Source organism: Ictalurus punctatus, chromosome 22 (genome assembly GCF_001660625.3).
Source record: "Ictalurus punctatus breed USDA103 chromosome 22, Coco_2.0, whole genome shotgun sequence".
Classification (NCBI taxonomy): Eukaryota; Metazoa; Chordata; class Actinopteri; order Siluriformes; family Ictaluridae; genus Ictalurus; species Ictalurus punctatus.
Genome location: NC_030437.2, coordinates 5510599 through 5527454, shown reverse-complemented (window position 1 = coordinate 5527454; position 16856 = coordinate 5510599). Strand labels below are relative to the sequence as shown.

The following is a 16856-nucleotide window of genomic DNA, read 5'->3' as shown; positions in this document are numbered from 1 at the left end:
AAGAAATGCTGTAAAGCAAATTGCCTTCAGAAATATTTAAATGAAATGTTTCCACATGTAAAAAAAAAAAAAAAGATTAAGAGAAGTAAGCAGTGATAAACTAAACAAAGACAATATTTGGTGTGACAACTCGTTTCTTTAAATAATAGTCTTTTAGTTTGATTAGTAGTCTCAGGTACACTTTGTGTAGTTTTATAAGGAAATTAGTTGGTAAGTTTTATTGAACATCTTTGAGAACTTTTTTTTTTTTGCATACAGAGTCTTTTACCAACATACTAACATTTTTTTGGAAAAGTAATGTTTGGAAATATAAAATGTTGTACAAAGTCATACAATAAACATTTATAACAAAATTTGTTTAAAAAACAAAAAAAGCTGGCTAAGACCTTTGCACAGTACTACAGTCTAACGCAGTATACAGTAATAAAAAGACAAAACACTCATTTCTTACTCGTCTCACCGTATTCCATGGTGTTCTCTAGTGACTCGCCTGGCTCCAGTCTTCGTGCTCGTCGACCGTGCTTGGAGTTGTTGTGTACAAACATGTTGTCAGATACTGCAAGAACGTGGCCATCCACACTAACAGTGCTTGAGAGGACCACCTAATTGGGGAAAACAGATTCAAATGTTTTGTAAAGCATTCAGAAGGTTTTATTAGTTGGCTGTATCTCTTGCTTTCCGTTTAAATGATCCCTCAGTGGCACTTGTGATTCATGGAAAATTGACTCTCCTTAACCTTCATAATATTTAATATGATTTTCACATCATCTACCTTCAATCTCTTTCTACTCATTCATTCCTCTTTCAGCCATCATTCTCAGCATCCTGGAAAGCTGTCCTTCATTTTCCATTCGGCTTTCTCCTGTCCATCATCACCTCCTTATGTACTATGGTCTATGAGCAGGAAGTGTATAGGAGATCTCTGAGGTCCCCCTCATCCCTCAATGCCATCCAACATATGGTGTGAATCTCTTCTGGCTCCTTTGAGATACACTGACTGATGATGTGTTCTGACCCCTAATTTCACTTTTTAACTGCACAGTGGCCCTGTGATGGACTGGTGTTCTATCCAGGGTGTTTCACTGCCACACAACCGGTGTAAAGTAAAAGTGAGTAAGGGTTAAGACATTTGAGGGGGGTCAAATCATAGGGGAAAGAACAGATCATAAGCAAGTCTTAGGTGGAGTATAGCAGGGAGATGCTGGCCAGATGTTTCATGTGGCTAGATGGCTAAAAGTCAGAGTGCACTGTATGTTCTCGAAATATTTAATTGTAAATTAGAGACACAGTCCAGGCTTCTGTTCAGGGATGTACCGAGGTGTGGGACCCACATGGAAGTCATTTCTCAGCATGTGTCAGAGGGAAAGGGTTAAAACAAACATGATGGAAGGAAAGAAGAAGGGATAGCATGGGAGGGCAAGAGGAAGAGATGTCAGAAGGGGGGGGGGGGGGGTTAGTGAAAGACATGTAGGAGGAAGTGAGGAGGGAGGGTCCCCAGTGAGTACTTCCTGGGTCATGGAACCTGACCTCCCACATCTGGAGCCAATCACTCAAATCTTGACAACTTCCTGAAACATCTCATCTGATTTCCTGCATCACCCAGTAAACCCATACTACTTTTCACTTTCCTTCTCTCTCTCTCTCTCTCTCTCTCTCTCTCTCTCTCCCTCTCTCTCATCAGATTTAGTTTTTACACATTCTTATTTACCCTCAAAACATACATATGTCTATATGGATTCTGAAATCTAAAAATATTACCCTATAAGGAATCAAATATGGACTAAAAAATACTGCTGTTTACCCCATGACCCCAACAGCAAATTCTTCCTTTGTACATAACTGTTACATGATTACAATCAAAACGTTAATAATGTTTACCACGGAATGCACTGGGGAAAGCCAACTACTGTGCATTTCCATGAAATGTCTCCTATAACTGCAAAGCATATGCAAAGCTTAGATTGATTTTGTACCTGAAATCGTCTCATATCTCTTGGGTTCCCTGCTGTCTTCAGACAATTTTGGTTACACTTGAGAAAAAACTTCAAGAAAAATCTGTGGGGGAACAGAAGATAGACTTTAATACATGTTGGTCTGTTCAAGATTCCATAAAGCTTTTCATTTACAAATGAAAGACACAAATATGTTGTTGTTGTTGTTGTTTTTGTTGTTGTTGTTTTAAAGAAAGAAAGAAAAAAAGAAATATCATAAGCAATGAAATAGTTGCAACTCTGAAAATCCTAACACTCATATACAACTGAACTTAATACAAAAAATACTCAAAACAGCAGTGCATGCCCAGGGGACAACAGTATCCCACAATGCAGTGCATGAAACTCCCATGGGGCACGTCTGTGAGTAGGCATCTGACAGTGTGTGAGAGGGAGGCATGTATATCTACAGCATGTTATATTCATTTATAATTAATTTCTATAATGATTTGTTGCGACTATGTGTTCTTAGGTGTGAATTTGCACGTGTGGTGTATTGAAGTAAACAGCAGTGTATATTGGGAGACATGGGGAGAAATGAGGGAGACGAGGACGAGAGAGAAAGTGGGGGGGAAGAAAAGACTTCAAATCACAGGAGTGTATCGTCCAGCAATATGGCACTGCTGCCATGGCAACCCAGATCTGCCGCAATCCCAAAGTCCCCAATGTAAAGCAAGGAGGGACAGAAAAGTAAAAAAGCAAGCGGGAACTAATATTCCAGCAGAAGGCAGACTGAGAGAAGAGGGAGGAAGAGAGTCTCATTTCAGAGGGAGACTTTCATTGTATGGCAAATCCTAATGTAAAATCTGTCTTTCTTTTTTTTTCATCACAAACAACACATAAGACCAGAAACAAAAATGAAAGCTTAGTTTCAAGCCAGTGCCCAGTGAAGCAAAAGACGGTCAACATCGTTGTTGGCAGAGCATGATTTTTATTTATCATTTAGACCTAAGAGAGCTGGTCTTTCCAACCCCTTACACACACGCTCACACACAGAGACACTCACATGAACTACTACAATAGGACCTAGGATGTTCGCGTCGTTGACGGCAATGCAATTATTGCATTGAACTTAAGAAGCACTACTATTACATGAGGGGATCTGAACACATAATCATATGTTTGGATATTTACTGTAAGTGTTATAAGATATTGCGGTGCTTACATTTGGAACCCGTGATCACATTTATAACTTGAAAACCTTAAACATTAAGCCAAGGTCATGTACGATCTTTGCACTTTACCAAACTTTGGGTCTTTTTTTGTCAGAGTCGAGCAAAATTAGCTTTCTTGGTTTGTGGTACGTGCTTCTGGAGGAAAAACATTCATCAACCGCTAACATTTGGCAGCTTGCTAGTTTTTGGTTTGTGAGCGATGAGACATTACGTTGGCTAGTGATTGCAGAAGTGTAGCTAGTGTGTTAGCATTATATACCATCAATAACAAGTTTGTTGTTATGTTTATACTACTGTTATAAAACAGTGTCCTAAAGCAGTAATAATAAGCAGTTCGTCCATGTTGTGTTTTTCCGTAATATATGACCCCTGCCCCACTCTCTTATTTTCTATTGCCGGACTCTTCCAAGACTGGCAATAAATAAAGCGTGAAGCAAAATCGGCAGAGGTGGATGCAAAATGAACTGCTACTGGAAGCGAATCCTTTCTCAAATACTGTTTCTTTTTCTTTTTATTGCCATCCAGTGTCAAGATGACCTTATACAGATGTGCACAGTACTATATGCATAGAACTCCTAAATCTTCACTTTAACAACATGTATTGTATGTTATAAACATTAAATTCTTAAATTCATTCATTCATTCATCATCAGGGACGCAGTGGATCCGGAGTCAAGCTCAGTATCATTGGCCACAAGGTGGGAGAATGAACATCGTATGGGATGGCAGTCCATCGCAGGTAGACCACGCACACACTCGTTCACACACTCATTCAAACACAAGGGCACAGCCAATCCACCTACCTGCATGGTTTTGGACAGTGAGAGGAAACCAGAGAATCTGGAGGAAATCCATGAGAACACAGGGCAAACCCCATACAGACAGTAATCTGAGTTCAGGATCTAACCAGTGACCCATGTGAGGTTGGGTCAAACCAGGATCTAACCAGTAACCCATGTGAACTGTGAGGTTGGCAATGCCACCCCCTGTTCTGCCCACTTTACCACATTCAACCATAAAATTATTGTGCTTTTCAGCACTGCAGTTTTTCAGTCTTCTGTTTACTTTTCTGGTTTAAAAATTGTATCCGTCCTCAGTTATAAGAAAACTACTCAACCACACCTCTTGTTTTTAAAAGGCAACTCGGAAAGCATTAATCAGTGCTGCAGAGGGAATGGGGCGAGTTGGGGGAAAGGGGAGGGCTTATCAATGTTTTAATTGCAGTTGTAGTTCACCTTGCAGACAGCAGAGGGTTCTAAAATGATGAAATGCTTCTTTAACTTTCTTCCTCATCTGGAATGTTAGTCCTAGACAACTTTATTTGTTGTGTGAAACACACCCATGCCACTGTTCTCATCCTCATCCACTTGATCAACTTTTCACCCCTAAAAGAGTCAGTGGCACCCAGCTGTGAACAGCTAAAATTAAAGCACGATGGCCACGCACACATTAGCATGCATTAGTCACTTCCCCCTCCCTGCCCACTTAGCATGCAAATCTCCCAGGCTCAGTGCCTCGCACCTTCTGCCATACAGCCATTTGCTGCATTATAATTAGAGCTATCCTGCATAATTAATTAGGCCTCCAAAACATCCCTGTATTGCAACACAACATCCCCCTCCCCCCTCCCCACCCACCCAACCAATCTCAGCTGTTCTGAAAGGGAAAGTTTAATATAAACAATGTTTGTTGTGGTTTGTTGTGATATTTAGATTTAACAGACGGAGGGGTTGGGAGTAGTAAATGATAGGCATTGATGAATGTGTGCTAATTAGTAATTGAAAGCATTAATTTAAGTTTAAAACAAGAATTTGGTCAATTATGCGATCATTGCTGTATTAAATTATTATTTCATGTCTAATATTTATATTTCTTCATTCATAGCACTAAAATCAGGAGGACATTAATGATTCGTTTTAGACCTTCCTTTTATATAAACGCACAATGTTGCAGAAGCAAAAGCACTGGCCCCATTCTGAGCTGCAGATGTCACTGGGTGTATTAATCTATAATGTCAGGCAACGGTCAATTCTCTTTGCATCTCTAGGAACACTTGTTAGGAAACAAAAGGTATGGTTGAGTCTTAAGCCAGGGGATCAGTTTCCACAGTGCCTCAGAGGGAGTCCCTGGCCAGGCCTCTGAATGGCCTTTGTGTGCATCTGCCTCACTTCTCAAGACCAAACACGACACTCTCAGCATGGAGCTGCCTTCTAAGAGTGACAACTTGCTTAATGTAGAAAAAAAAACGGGCACAGTGCACTGGTAACAACACAGTCCATAATGCAGAAGTATCTATAGACTGGATTGAACAGTAGCTGTGGCATGTACTGTTCATACACAGGAGTCCATTTTACTCCTTATATTAAATTACAGCTGCCAACGTTTTTACATTCGGCTGAAAATGTAATATAGAGAAATCATTTATTAAAAAAGTAAGAATAAATTGTGATTATATTTTACAACTTTACCATTTAGGAGGTGTCAGACCTAGGAAACTGGGTCAGCGAATGTAAACCAGCTTAGTAAAACCTGCTTATGTATTTATGAGTCACGTATTAACACTTTTATGATTATGTATGATTCAAAAGTTTGATTAAAACTGTGATAATGAAGGATAACAGATAAACCGATAAGTTTCTATTAACAGGAGTGTGAATCATATGAGAAAATGACAAAATAAAAAAAATAATAAAAAACAAACACGTAACGAAAGAGAAAGACAGAAAAGGAGAGTTGTGTTGGTTTTTTAGATTTAGGATCATCACTCATCAAAATCCCTTTCCTCCACCTAAACCCTCCACCCTCCCTAGAAAAACAAAACAGTGTCATGACATAGAGGGACTCGGGGTTGGGGGGGAGGAAAATTAGGATACCAGATGTGAGGCATTAAAACTATTGACATGCTGAAAGCTTCTCCAGCACCACTGAAACACTGGGAACTGTAAGTCACAGACACGTACTCATAAGTAAGTGTTCGTAAGTAAGCTTGACTGCATACTCTGACATTAATCAGAATTTGTCAACTCCAATAACATCAAATTCGTCTTAATCTTCACATGTGTGGATATTTTGTAAAAGGCATATGTCGTTTACACACTTTACGTACATGACATACCGCTGCATGAATGGAACAGGCAGATGCTGCCGATGAACTGCATTGCACATCAACGCATATGCAGTAAAATCAGGCATCACTCTAAACCTTAACAGCTTCCATTCCAGGTTAATGGGACCGAGTTCAATGACAATCTATGTAGCAATCATAAACATTTAGAAGTTTATCAGTTTGCATATGAATATTCTCTGTATATTTCTGTATATAATCACATTTTTATGGATGCGTAGAAAAGAGCGGGATAACTTTCTTTATTGCTTCAAACAGGGGGAAGTTGTAGGTGAGTGCAGTGCGTGAGGGGGGTGTTTGAAGAGTCAGTCATAAATACTCTGGGCTCCCAGAGTCCCATGGCAGACCAGGGCTAGACTGGTCATAGGGGTTAACACCCTGTGCAGGTGACCTCTGACCCCGCTAACAGGGTGCATAGAGCAGAGCGGCTAAAGCGATACCCCCGTCACCACATACCACACCGGGACCTTTCACACCCGGCTCCATGAGTAAACGAAATGGAAACAGCACCAGGTTTTTTTTTCCAGGGCTCTCACCTTTCCATGTCAGATTCCGTCTCCTTGTAAAATACCTAAATTAAGGCTTTTTTTGTCAAACAAATTTTGTCAAACAAACGAATCCTGAAGTTGCCTGATTTATTCCGTGTGAGAAAGAAAAAAAAAGTTGTCTCATTATTAGGATCTGTTTGTATGAGTCTATCAACATTCATGTAGCACTTCAATGTGAGGGGTTTTCTACTGAAGCACAGATTTACATTGATTTATGGGACATTATGACTGCTTCATTTGCGCACACACACACACACACACACACACACACACACACACACACAAATAAAACTTTCAAATGTCCAAACTGAGACCTTTGTAATCTCTCTAGGAGTGACACGGCAGACATGCACTGGACTGGCATCTATAATGGCTCAAGCATTAAAATAACAGAGCTTCTATGGTCTTGGATTGATCTTGGAATAATAGCGGCTGTTTTATTCATTTTCCGAGGAAGACACATATCTTGCAGTGGTTGAGGCAGTGGAATTTAAAATGGACGTTGGCTATGGGTTCGTCATGCGGGGTTAGATATGGGGTTCACTGAAGATATTTAGGAAGGTGGATGTGAGGGGGATGAGCATTTAACAAAACACATATGTATCTCAACATTATTTATATATTTTACTAATGAACTAGATTATATTTTACAGTCATTGGGATAATGAGATTATTGGACAGCAAGCAGTGGTTAATAAATAAATCATTTTGTATATTTTGTAAAGTTTCTGTAAATTTACTGTAAACATGAAAAATTATAGGTTTACTGTAAGTTTTATTTTAAAACAGCAATGACTTGCTATGCAATCACTCTGTTCATACACCTCACACATACATTGTTAATGTAGTACCTAAACTTCACCGAGCACCATTAGAACTACAGTTTGAGTTTTGTGTTGTGGTCAGATGAAGCAAAATCAAAATCTTCTCACCATGTACACAATCAGCGTGTTTGGTGACAAAAGGGGACCAGGAAAAGCACCTTGATACTTGGCAAGAGCACATTGTGGCTTGTAGGTCTGGGGCTCTAGTGAAGCTTGGTGGCATCATGGATCATTTTACCAGGATATTAGGATATTTCAGCCCAAAACCTGGTTGCCTCTGCCAGGAGGTTCAGACATTGCAATAGATAGAGCTTTCAACACGATAAGGTGCCAAATGTAAAGTGTGAAGTCAAAATCAATGTCTCTGGATTGAATACTACTGAAATCCTGTGGTATGAATTGAAGAGGGACACCCACACACGCAAACATAAGAATTTAAAGAAGCTTTAAACATGATAGGAATGGATCCGGATCTCTCCAGAAGTGTCTCCAACCTTGTTCGACATTACAAGAAGAGATTCATTGCTGTTCCGTCTCTGTATTTGTAAACATGCTTAAATACAGTGTTCCTATATGTTTGAGCTTAATGTGTGTGTTTATCCTTTTTCATGAAGGTGTCCAGTAATTCTGGAGAATGTACTGTATATGAGATTTTTTTTTTTACATGAAATAATATCCAAAAAGCACCCAAATCGTACCCCAGCTACAGTACACTCCATGATTTTCCTGTTCTGTCAAATCTACAAAATCGTCAAGCCCCTAAGAGTAGTAACACAAGCATACGCATCACAGTGAATGGGATACACCTTCATCTCTGTAGGGGAACAAAGCCTGGACTATCTTTGAGAATTAGTGAGCAGCAGGCAGTAGAAAACAGAGAAGAGATGTCTGCTTAATTAGCCAGTAATGATAGGATCTGACAAACAACATCTGTTTCCAGATAGAGTAGGGGAGAGATGGGAGTGAAAGAGAGAGAGAGAGAGAGAGAGAGAGAGAGAGAGAGAGAGAGAGAGAGAGAGAGACTTGAGGATGACAATAGTCACTAAACTGAAAGTGTCATCACAGCAAAAATCTTGAAGAAAGGTGTGAGAGGAGAAGAGGGCAAGAGAGAGAGATGGAAAGATGGAAAATGACAATACAACCAGAAGAGAAAAAAATGATCAGGTTTAAAAATAAACAGACAGATAAACAGAACAATAGACAGGATGGGTGGAAGGAAGGGTGGTCAAGGTGAACAGAAAGACGGTGGTGGTGGGGGAATGTGTGAAGATATGGGTAAGGAATCATTCAAAGGTCCAAAGGTACTGTAATTTACTGTCCGTAACTAATCCATAGCAAATGTGGAGGGATGCAGACAGGAGAGAAAAAGGAAAGGGGAGGTATGGAGCAGGGGAAGAAAGGAGGTGGAGGGAGGGAAGCGAGACACTGGCGGAGCTCACAGCAGGCCTGCTGAGAAGCTGTCAGCGGGCCCATCAACCCTGCCCTCCATCCTGACAGATTCATCACACACACACACACACACACACTCTCACTCAAATACAAGCGCGCACATTCATTTTGCCTAATAGTTTGATCTCACTCCAGGGATTCTCAGATGTGCTAAATGGTGAGATGATATGACATGAGTTGAGCCACAGTGCACCATGACTCAAGAATACATAAACTGAGAGGTAGAAAGAATAAATGATCTTATCAGTGCACGGCCTAAATCTGGATGAGATCTCCAGATTACTATCCAGCAGACATACAAACAAACAAAGCAGTGGGGCCGAGCAAGCACCAGGAACTAGCGTTAAATCATTAGTGAAATTTAAGACCTAACACCACTCTCCACACAAACACACACGCATACAAAAACACACAAACTTAACTAACGGCCTGCTCGAGTTACAAATCAGGATCTGGCACACAAAGATCTCTGAATTTCTAATGTAAACTACACACACACACACACACACACACACACAGTTCTGTACTGAGCTTTCACTCTGATCTTCAAATATTCTGAGTGTTGCCTTAATCAACAAATATAATAAGTGGTGATGACAAATAATAGCATGTAATTACTTTTTTTCACATATATATATATGTGTGTGTGTGTGTGTGTGTGTGTGTGTGTGTGTGTGTGTGTGTGTGTGTGTGTCATTCGTATACATTCATGTTCTAGGCTTTTTGTGCATTTTTAATAAATCAGGTGAGTAAATTCAGCACGTGGCTTCCACACGTGTATCTGCTGTCTGCGTGTTGCCCTTCCTGTAACAACACCATTCCTTAACTGCATTTGTGTATAAATTCACAATGACTTTAAGCATGAAAGTGTATGAGTTGTGTTTTAGGTCAATCATAAAGTCAAAAAGAATGACTGAAGACCAGAGTTGGGTGTAACGCGTTACTGTAATCGAATTTCTTTTTTCTGATAAGGCAGTAATGTAACGCATTGCATTTTAAATGTACACTACAGTTACTGACGTCAGTAAAATTAGGTTACTTTCTAAATTGTACATTTATTGTCAAGAAAACAATATCAAGTAAAATGTATTTTAAAAGAAATCACGTTTTGCCACGAAGAGTTTTTTTCTTTATCCCTGAATAATTCTCCACTCGGAGCAGTTTGTCACTACGTAACTGAACGTCAGTAGAAGAAGACAGCGGTGTTGTAATTTAATATATTTAGTGAACGGAGGCGAGACCAATCAGACAGGATTTACAGGAAAATATGTGGAAAAACTCGTGTCATTGGCTGACAGTCTCTCAATTCTGCCAAACACTAGCTCACACAGTCAGTGTGAGGAAAAATGGATATGCGCCAATGTTTTTTTTTTTTTTTAACTAGTAAATGGTTTGAAACTGAAACAGTAAGATGCTCTGATGCTGAACAGGAAAACAAGATGTGTAAATGTCTGTATGAGTTCCAGTTTACATTAACATGATATGAGCAGAGCATCAGGAAAGATATTATACTCTGCAACCCAGACAATGAGAGCTTAGTTGTGCCTGCCCTTGACTAACAACACCAAACTAGCCTAGTTAGAAAAGTTTTATATTTTATCGGTCTGGTAGTCCTACAAACAGTGACCTGCCTGATCCATCCTGATGCTCTACCTCTGGATGGAGCGCTCATCAACTGGAGGCTACAGCTTGGAGATTGCTGAAGATGGTACTGCTTGAAGTACCATGAAATAGCTTTGGACCTCAATTCCACATGGACATTCTCGCTGTGGTTGCTGGGACTACGGTTGCTGCTTTGGCCTTAGGACTGCAATTACCACATATGATTTTGCACTCAGGTCTCCTTTAGTGAACAGTGGACGAGTTCAACAAACAGACTTCATGTAAACACCATAATGAACTTTCTTTTACTTTCGCACTATCCGTTGTTACCCAGGTGAGGACGGGTTCCCTTCTGAGCCTGGTTCCTCTCCCTCATCTTAGGGAGGTTTTCCTCACCACCATCGCCACCAGCTCGCTCAATAGGGATTACACACTTAAAATCTGTATCCTGTGTTTATATGTTTCTTTAAAGCTGCTTTGAGACAGTGTCTATTGTTTAACGCATTACACAAATACAACTGAAGTGAATTGAACTGACACCCAAGGCAAGTTTTGTGATAAATTCAACTTTTTCTGATCATGTCATACGCTGGCGTGCGCTAAAATTACTGAAAGAACGATGAGTTTCACTTTGTAGTGTATTTTTGTAGGTTTGATAGGTTTTGAAAGTAACGTGAAAGTAAAGTAATTAGTAATCTGTAGTGGATTACTTTTTTGGGAGGCAACTTACCCAACACTGCTGAAGACATTACAGACCTCTCAGAGCTACAGGGGAAAAGAAAGCAGATGTTCTCACAACTTTGTTTTAAATCCAGTGTATGGATCCTTGCTTTTTATATTCGCTAAGTATTTTCTCATTAGATCAGGATCACTGGAGTGGTCACTGTAACAAACATGCCACAAAACTTGTCGCTTATTCTGTTCAGAACCACAAAAAATGGCAGTAACGAGAAGGCATAATTACTACAGATAAACACAAACATACAAACAGAAGGAAAAGGGATAAACCCTCAGCCATCCATATGTTTCCTTGTCTCTTGGTTTTTAAGAGTACTAGGCACATTTGATATCCAGAACTTAATGCTCTCTCGTTCTTGCTGTCAAATTCTCAAGGGAGCAGATGTCCTCTCCTGTGTGTGTGTGCACATCTGTGCATTCTCTCTCTCTCTCTCTCTCTCTCTCTCTCTCTCTCTCTCTCTCTCTCTCTCTGCATACTTGTGAGCGTGTATCAGTGAAAGTGTTTATATGAGGTATGTTAAAGATACACTGTATGTAACAATGCACATGCGATATATGAAAATGTTTGAGTGTGAAGGAAAAGAGACATTTATTTGTATGATCAATTTCTTAGACCACTGAATACCACATACATGACCCTAGGAAGTATGAAGCTGATGCCTCTACTCGAGGTAGCTATTCTATTTAAGCCAGTGCAGAGGAAAGACTAAAAACAGAAAACTTTTTATGCGGTTTTGGATGTTCGTTGACATGACAACAGCGTTTCGGGGCCTGAAAACGCAAACTGTTGAAAACGATTTGCAAAGTGCAAGTTTTTGAAAATGACGCCGTTGTCGTCTCCATTGAAATGTACAAAAACGCGAATTTGTGAAAATGATGTTGTCATGCGCACGCGTATTACGCATTCAGTCTATAGGCATGTGCGCGAGTACTTCAAAACTACAGGGCTGTGTTTGTTCTGCTCAGGATTTTGAGTTTATTGATGCTTCTGCAGCAAAGTGTAGATTTACGGCATCGCTACTACGACCAGTTACGGCGAATTATTAACCCACACCTACGCCAACGAAAGGTATTCAAAATCTTATCATTATCTTTGTAATTGTCTGTATCCTTTTATTGCTAGTAAAATATAGAAAGCCAACTGACTGCCAGTGTCTCACTATTTGCATTATTTCAGGGGGGTTTTTTCAGTGTTTAAAAATGAACGAGCTTTGTTAACAGAATTCTGACCTGGAGCACAAGAAAAGCTAAAAGGTGGGTTTGAAGACAAAAAATCCATTTCCACAATGAAAAAACCTTTATGCGTATTTCATGTGCATTACATTACATTAGGGACGTCTCAGCATTTATTAACCAAGAGAAATAAGTAAAATCTATGCATGACAAGCGTGAGTTTTCACAATTCCTTATGACAATGAATCATTTTCCAAGTCTAACCATCGAGATTCTGAGTAACTGGAGACAGATCCATTTTTTTTTTACTCCACGTAGATCATAAACCATTGAAACTGTTTGAGAAATGTAAACATTGTTGTGCTTTTTATCCACAAACACCACAGCTCCCCTGTTTACTTGCATGTTTATAGGGCAGTCTTGTCCATACCAATATGGTGGACATGTTGAAGTGAATGCTTATGTGTGCAGGCATGGCATGCATAATACAGCATTTATTTCACAACGTTGTCTTCTTTATGCAAAACTTTTCAAATACGTAAAAGAAAAACATTTTTAGGACATCGTTGTCGTGTAAATGTACACTAAAAGAAGACTGAAAACATCCCAGAGATCTCAGAAACATGGGGGAAGGTGAAGGAGAGAGAGGTGAGAGTGTGATGTGACCTCTGACATCATTTGCTGTTTCCAATAACCATCTAATTGTTTAATGTGCTTTTTCAGGAATTTCTTTAGGAAAGGAGTGCAAACTAACCCAAACAAGGACATCCCAACTATTTTCTCCAAGCACTCATCCAAATCTGTCCATTTCATTTTCAAAAGGGAGCAAAGCAGCTCCACAATAGAAAAGTCTACAGACAGCTATCCAGAAACACTCAATATCAGCCCAGTCTGTAATAGGAGTTGCAGCTTTATATGTGTATACGTATATAGGAATAACCTTTATATGAGAAAATAAAGGTTAGTAGATTAGCAGCAGTCAAAGCAGGACTTCTTTTAGAACTTCTGGAATTTCATGATTACAAATGTACAAATGGGAGGCAAATTTACACACATCAGGAAGCATAATAGGAACATTCCTCTGTCATGAAAAGTTCTTTTACATAATATTTACGGCATTTGGCAGACCCCCTTATCCAGAGCAGTTTACATTTATCTCACTTATACTACTGAGCAGTTGAGATTTAAGGGCCTTGCTCAAGGACCCAGCAGTGGAAGCTTGGCAGTGTTGGGATTTGAGCTTATGACCTTCTGATCAGTAGTTCAACGTCTTAACCACTGAGCTACCACTGCCCCTCACTGAGATACCACTGCCCCTCTCTGAGATACCACTGCCCCTCACTGAGCTACCACTGCCCCTCACTGAGATACCACTGCCCCTCTCTGAGATACCACTGCCCCTCACTCAGCTACCACTGCCCCTCACTCAGCTACTATTGCCCCTCACTGAGCTACCACTGCCCCTCTCTGAGATACCACTGCCCCTCTCTGAGATACCACTGCCCCTCACTGAGCTACCACTGCCCCTCACTCAGCTACCACTGCCCCTCACTCAGCTACTATTGCCCCTCACTGAGATACCACTTCCCCTCACTGAGATACCACTGCCCCTCACTGAGATACCACTGCCCCTCTCTGAGATACCACTTTCCCACTCTGAGATACCACTGCCCCTCACTGAGATACCACTGCCCCTCTCTGAGATACCACTGCCCCTCACTGAGATACCACTGCCCCTCACTGAGATACCACTGCCCCTCACTCAGCTACCACTGCCCCTCACTCAGCTACCACTGCCCCCACTGAGATACCACTGCCCCTCACTGAGATACCACTGCCCCTCTCTGAGATACCACTGCCCCTCACTCAGCTACCACTGCCCCCACTGAGATACCACTTTCCCTCTCTGAGATACCACTGCCCCTCACTGAGATACCACTGCCCTTCACTGAGATACCACTGCCCATTTTGCTGTTCATAAGTATACAGACATATAGATATATACTATAGTCAGTATGGGCTTAGAAATGTACTATTTCTGAATTGTTTGAGGTTTCCTGACATGGTTAAATTAGGAAATTTAATGTTTACAAAGTTTCAGTGATAATCTTTGGTTTCGTCTCAAATACACAAGTTCTAAACTCATCTCCATAATAAATATTAAAGGATAACAATCTCTGGTGTTCTTTCTGTCACTGGCATTTCATTGTGTCACTGGTGTTACCGTGTTTTTCTTTTCAATCACAATAAATCAAAAGGGTCACATTTGACATACATTACTTCATATTAATCGACTGCTGCATCATTCCAGAATTAGGATTGTAAGAGTTGTATCATTACATATTTAGAACTCTGCATAAAATATTTTTATGATTATAGCAAATATATGACGGGCAAATGAGCAAACATCACGCAGTCAGACTTTTCACAACCTTGATTGATATAAATAAAAGGTTAATCTTCTCATTTTCTGCATTATCATTATAACTCTATGCCTGTGACTACATGCGCAGAATAGATTGAGAAATAACATTTCTAAAATGCCTTTATGTTTGCCAAAAATATAAGGTGGGAAGAAAGGTGGCATAAGCTTTGTTTAACTCAATGTACAAAAATAAAATAAAACCCAATAAGCTGCCACTTATGTAGATTCCTAAAGTCAAAAGGTTAACCAATATTGTAGTGACAGGTGACTTCTGACATAATTTGTATGTATGAATGGATGCATGTACATAGGGTGGGTAAGCCCATTCTCAGGCTTAGTGGTTAGCACGTTCGCCTCACACGTCCAGGGTCCCGACCCTGGGTTCGATTCCCACCGTGGCCCTGTGTGTGCGGAGTCCAAAGACATGCATGGTAGGCTGATTGGCATGTCCAAAGTGTCTGTAGAATGATGTCTGTAGTGTATGAATGGGTGTGTGAGTGTGTATGTGATTGTGCCCTGTGATGGACTGGCACCCTGTCCAGGGTGTACCCTGCCTTGTGCCCGATGCTTCCTGGGATAGTCTCCAGGTTCCCCGTGACCCTGAAGAAGGATAAGTGGTATAGAAGATGGATAGGTGGATGGTTAAGAGCACAGACCTGTCCCATATTTGCTCTGTTTAAATATTTTACACGTTACACATGTTTCACATTAGTCTATACATGCTTCAGAGTCCTTCAGCTGGGTGTTCTCATAGCTAAAGTAAAACAGGCAGACCCAAATGTACTGTAAGCCCCTGTGTCGAACCCTTGTAAAGCCATCTGTTTCATAGTCGGGGGGATGGTAGGCTGATATTGATGAAACTGGGGTTCTCCTATTGATTCTTCTGTTTTCTTGGAGCATAAGCTTGTTAAGGGAGACCCTACCGGAAAGCGCAATCAATTAGATATACATTGCAGAGCATTGATCCTTCTCACCCTCGCTCTCCTTAAGCTTCGCCATGGTTACCCCACTGTTTTTTCACATCCATATATTGATTTTGGTGTGGCACTGACCTGCTAATACTCAAACCCTTAACAGGACTGTACATACATCATCTGCTCAAGAAGACACTTAATAGAAAACAACAATCATAATATTAGTTGTACACTTGTGTTTTTTTCCCCTTAGCTTAGCCTGTTACCTGATTATACCATCAAAGCCGGCGAACTATCCAGGGTTGTATTACCAGATTAAAACCATATCTATTAAGATATTTAGTCTTACAAATTATACTATAAGCTGTCAGTTACTAGTCATATCTAATATGCATGTTATAATACCAACAAAAATATATGTAGGATAGTGAACCTTAAAAACCTCAGTTCTGTGTTATGTGCATTTGATTCATGTATTATCTCTGTACTTAAACTGAACTGCTTTCAGGGGTCACTGATCAGTGAATTGGTAAATTGATTGAGTAGATCTACCAATCAATTCATCATTTCCATGAAACAAATTGAGTTAAAGAGTTAAAACACGGAGGCGGTTAAATCGACAGGACAGGACAGATAAACAAGCCAATAAGAATAATGCAAAGAGTTTCACGAAGTAGGAAAATGTTGGATCAGGTCCTCATTAAGCCTCTCTATGAAATAATGATATATTTAAACAAAATATGTCTATAAACAAAGCGTTCATACATTTTTTTTTATTAGCAACCCCTTGCTGTGTGGTGCATGCTGCAGTTATATACAGCAATGCCAAAAACAAGCATGTATTTTTTAACAATCCAGTCACTGGCATAAATGATTGGATGAGAGTGCATTTT

General features: G+C 40.1%; 1 protein-coding gene across 3 annotated transcripts in view; it reads right to left on the bottom strand.

Annotated features, from left to right (window-relative positions):
• Positions 1–16856, bottom strand: part of ebf2 (EBF transcription factor 2) — a 31530-nt gene that overhangs the window by 7008 nt on the left and 7666 nt on the right. For 2 of the 3 annotated variants that reach the window (XM_047149900.2, XM_053674645.1), the window contains 2 exons: positions 1974–2055; positions 452–602 (listed from right to left, as the gene is read on the bottom strand). In XM_047149900.2, coding sequence (XP_047005856.1) covers positions 452–602; positions 1974–2055 — 233 coding nt within the window. The remainder of the gene's footprint in view (positions 1–451; positions 603–1973; positions 2056–16856) is intronic. The other variant, XM_017451360.3, reaches the window with a different exon arrangement.